Source organism: Anneissia japonica, unplaced genomic scaffold (genome assembly GCF_011630105.1).
Source record: "Anneissia japonica isolate Jap-2015-1 unplaced genomic scaffold, ASM1163010v1 scaffold640_len1575945_cov177, whole genome shotgun sequence".
NCBI lineage: Eukaryota > Metazoa > Echinodermata > Crinoidea > Comatulida > Comatulidae > Anneissia > Anneissia japonica.
In genome coordinates, this window is record NW_022684376.1 from 200,910 (window position 1) to 205,448 (window position 4,539).

General features: G+C 32.8%; 1 protein-coding gene across 1 annotated transcript in view; it reads right to left on the bottom strand.

Moving 5' to 3' along the window:
* LOC117105010 overlaps positions 1-3,073 on the bottom strand; it is a 32,479-nt gene extending 29,406 nt beyond the window's left edge. Inside the window, exons 1-4 of the mRNA XM_033245996.1 lie at positions 3,058-3,073; positions 2,613-2,975; positions 1,851-1,937; positions 257-736 (exon numbers count right to left, since the gene is read on the bottom strand). Of these exons, the coding sequence (XP_033101887.1) occupies positions 257-736; positions 1,851-1,937; positions 2,613-2,975; positions 3,058-3,073 (946 nt within the window). The remainder of the gene's footprint in view (positions 1-256; positions 737-1,850; positions 1,938-2,612; positions 2,976-3,057) is intronic.
* Positions 3,074-4,539: the final 1,466 nt, after the last annotated feature.

Sequence of the window (4,539 nt, forward strand, 5' to 3'; positions counted from 1 at the left end):
TATATATATATATATATATATAATATATATATTCTTTCTATATATATATATATATATATATATATATATATTTATTTATTTGTGTGGACTGCCGACACAAGAAGCATATGGGTTAGCTATTAATTTTTGCTTAACGTATTCTTAAATAAAAGTGACCAAGCACTTACTTAGTAAGACATAATTTAATTGTAAATCACTATAAAACCCAAACTTAGTAATAGTGACCCATTTGTTTCAATCAGAAGTAAGGACTTACCTGATGACGTAATGTAAGAAATACTATCATCATGTAGCTCTGTAAATGTCGGTTTTATCCACAATGAGACTGTCAATCCATTTACACATTTTCGTGGCAGAAACGCACATGGCATATTATAATAGGTAACTGTTGAAAAATTACCATCACTGCCAACGTGAACCGCTCTATTGCTGATGCCGTCGTCGACAACTCTCCTATCTATATCAGAAAATAGATTTTCCGGATTTCCATTGATATAGCAGTCAGACTGCAGTGCTTTTTTATCATCGTCCATACGCCTACTCGTAATCGTGGCAGCAATTGTTGGTGCCTGAGTATAATGCAGCGTTGTAGCGTTGGTCCAATTTGTAAACATTGTTGAGTTAGAAGTTATCATTTGTGGAACAGTGGTAAAGTATCCAGTTGATTCCATTACTGACGTGGTCAGCAGGTCAGAGGTTGCGAGATTAAATGAGCATGTTATTTCCGTAACATTTTCTGTAAATTGAGGTTATTGAGAGTCTAATTTCAAATTTCTGTAACATAAAAAATCCAGGCCCCGAAACCTTGACTCAGAAATACCGGGATTGTAATTTAAGATAAATCATCAATACATTCTTTTTTTTTTAATGGCATACACTTATTTTATGAGACATTAAAAAACACAACTAGTAAAATAAAGTTAAGTACGACAATATAAGTTGTTAAAAAAACATTAATACTTTAAAAAGATAAAAATAGTACTTCAGCTATCTGGAAATACACACCAAAATATTCATATGACATAGGCCTATACCTGTCTCTTATACACATCTAGATGTGTATAAGAGACAGGTATCATGCTACTGTTGTTAAATTACCAATAGGCCTACTGTAGCACTAAAGTAGTAGTTTTTTTTTTTGTTTTTTATCTTTTCCCAACTCAAAAAATTACCTCTTTAATATATACATTTTTTTAAATGTATGGCCTCTCAAATCAATTAAACACCTGTAAATGCTTAGAATGCTGGACCCCCACCGGGGTTTTGGCCCTGGACCCCCGGGGGTCCTCGGCCGCCCCCTGGCCCCAGCCAATGGTGCTCGCAAGTGCCCTTTCAGTATCAAAAAGAACCCCCCTACCAAAATCCTGGCTACGGGCTTGCAGGCCAATTTAAATAATATGCTTGCGTCAAGTTGTAAAGACGACTGCCAACTTGACACTAACCTAAAAAGTTACAATATGTTTAAAACAAAGATGAAAACGAGGTGATAGTGAGAATGCAACATAAATGAATGTGAAATTTAAACCCTGCTAAATTGTATCTACTAAGGTTGTGCGGTTCGGAAAGTTAATTGAGTTAGAATGGAACCGGGACCAGCGTTTAATTTAAAGATCCAACTTTAGCGCACACCTTATTAGCAGTTTTAGTCGACTACTCTATAATGCTCTTATGGCTATAGTAATTTAGCTTATGCTGCTCCTAGGTTATTTAAATCTTAAAACATTAGTATATAATTAACACAATATCTGCAAAGGTACGATGCCAACATGAATGGATGGACCGGCTTTAAGTAGATATAATCTACAATAACTAGACCTTTATAAAAGTATTGAAATCAAATTGGTACTTACCATGTTGTTCACAGTGCCATCCGAAGCAAATGTAGCCAGATGGGCAATCGCGGCTGTCGTAACAATTATCATCAGTAAAAATGATAGCTTTGGGGGAAAATATATATTTTTTACGTTGACTGAACAATACAATATAGTTTATAAAGAAAATAAAAAACGAAGTTACGAAAGTAACAGCATAAATTTCTATCTCATATAAATATATGAAATAAATTACAAGAAAATAATTTCTACCTGAACACAGCCTTAGAAACAAGACAAAATATATTCAAACCAGGGAGACCCTGGTAGGTTCAAGGGGTTATTCATATTCTCGTTCCAGTTTAGGTGTTTATATTATAAAATGCTCTTCTAACAGGATAATAATAAGTTACCAAATGCTAACAAGACACAAATTTAAACAAGTCATTTTTCAAATTACAGCCTTCTACACTATTCCGTAACCTGTTTAGAATCCAAATAAGTTAAAAGTTATTAATTAATAAAAGTCTGCAAAAAAAAAAAACAAACAAACAAACAAACAAACAAAACAAACAGGAACGATGTCACGTACGCACCTGTTATACTGGCTTGAAATATCAAAAAAACTTATTTTAAGTAACAGTAGTATACACTTTAAAAAATAGTATACATTTAAAATATAGTATTTATTGCTGATATGAAGTTTATTGACACAGTCAGTATACCTTAACTCGAAGTAATATGTTTGATATATATTGTTTTAACAATTTTGATATAAACTAGAAAACAAAATATTCTTACGTCTTTCACAAAGAAGATCAGTAGAGTAATACTGACTGCAGACTTGGTATTTCAAAGAATCTTGTTTCGCTCGAAGGCATAACATAGGCACGTCGTAGCCATCAAAATCCACATCAGTATCTTTATACAAATGATTTCCATTAATCTGCCAATCACTGCCATTGTACACGGCCCGCCCAAGCAGCCATGTTTGGTTGTATTGAAATTCATTTAGAAGATTATCTTCTTCGCCTTGGCTGTTAATGCTCACAAGATCGAATCCAACTTCTTGACACTTTTCCCTAGCAGTAAACCACGTGAGGGTCCGCGAGTCCTCGTAATAGTAGCATCTTCCATTAACGCTTAATTCATCACATAGCAGCTCTAAAATTATATTTAGAAATGCAGAATATAGGTATTAATAAGATTCAATATTTAGAGAAATTTCCTTGTTCCATAAACCAACCGTCAGTGGCTAACATAATTATATCATTCACTAACACACATAAAATGAACAAAAATTATTCATCCATTAGTACAACGCCGTTCAGAGATGATTTCACGGCATCGTAACATGAAAGCACACACATAAGGGCTGATTTCCAAGCCAAGTATGAGGTAAAGGTCAGTGATAACTAAATACTTTAGTGTTATAATGGTAGGGGAGAGGTAATAACAAAGAACTCAAATAGCATAAGAATGAGCTGCTCCGCGTATTTGTATTAAAATTGATGGAACATCCGCCCTCCTGCGAATGGGGTAAAATTTGAACATTTAACTGGAGAGAACTACAGGAAACATACGAACCAGAGCGGCGCCTTTATTATTGCTATATAGCGCCGCCGCGCGGACAGCGAAAAATTGCTCTCGTGTACCCACAATGCCTTTCGAACGGATGTTCCACTATATTGGGAAGCTGCTCTATCTTCTGCTATCTTTGGTAATAATGAAATAAAACTGGATTGTTTAAAAATGTGGGTATATAATGTATGGGTATAAATAAACAAATTATTAATCAAACAAAAAAACTATGTGAGTACTAGGAGACAGAATATTTTTCGGTACCTCTGCCTAATGGCTCGGGCAAAGGACTTTTCCGAATATAACATTATAATAAATATAATAAATTATAATAAATTGGAAAAATAGGGTACCTTGAAATAATAATAATAATAATAATAATAATAATAATAATAATAATAATAATAATAATAATAATAATTATTATTATTATTATTATGTTAAAATATAATTCGTGCACTTTTAGAAAGTATAGGCCTACAGTAGATACGGTATGTACTTAAAATTGTAGTGGGTAACATTTAGTATTAATTCTGATTGGATAATTATTTTATGCATGGATTGGATTTAGGACAATAACATCCAATCAGAGAATTAAGAATTGATTTCAGTGATGTAAACATAGGTACTTGCCATAGCATCCTTTGCCTCGCACTAATCCCCATCCTTCGTAACATTCGCACCACTGGTCAACGCACCGACCATAGAAACAGTCGGCGTCATTGCTACAGCTCACTTAAAGCAGCCAAATATTGTAAAGGTTAAATACATGATATTTAATTTGAACGTTTTAACAATATGAGTCAACTTGAAAATTGCAACATTAATTTAAGATAAATCATCAATACATTCTTTTTTTTTTAATGGCATACACTTATTTTATGAGACATTAAAAAACACAACTAGTAAAATAAAGTTAAGTACGACAATATAAGTTGTTAAAAAAACATTAATACTTTAAAAAGATAAAAATAGTACTTCAGCTATCTGGAAATACACACCAAAATATTCATATGACATAGGCCTATACGATATAACATAAATTGAGGAACGCAGTCATTAATGTGATGGCACATCATAATAATAAACAAAAAATGATCAATTAATCACGTATAAATAATAATAGATATCGTTATACTGAATTGTT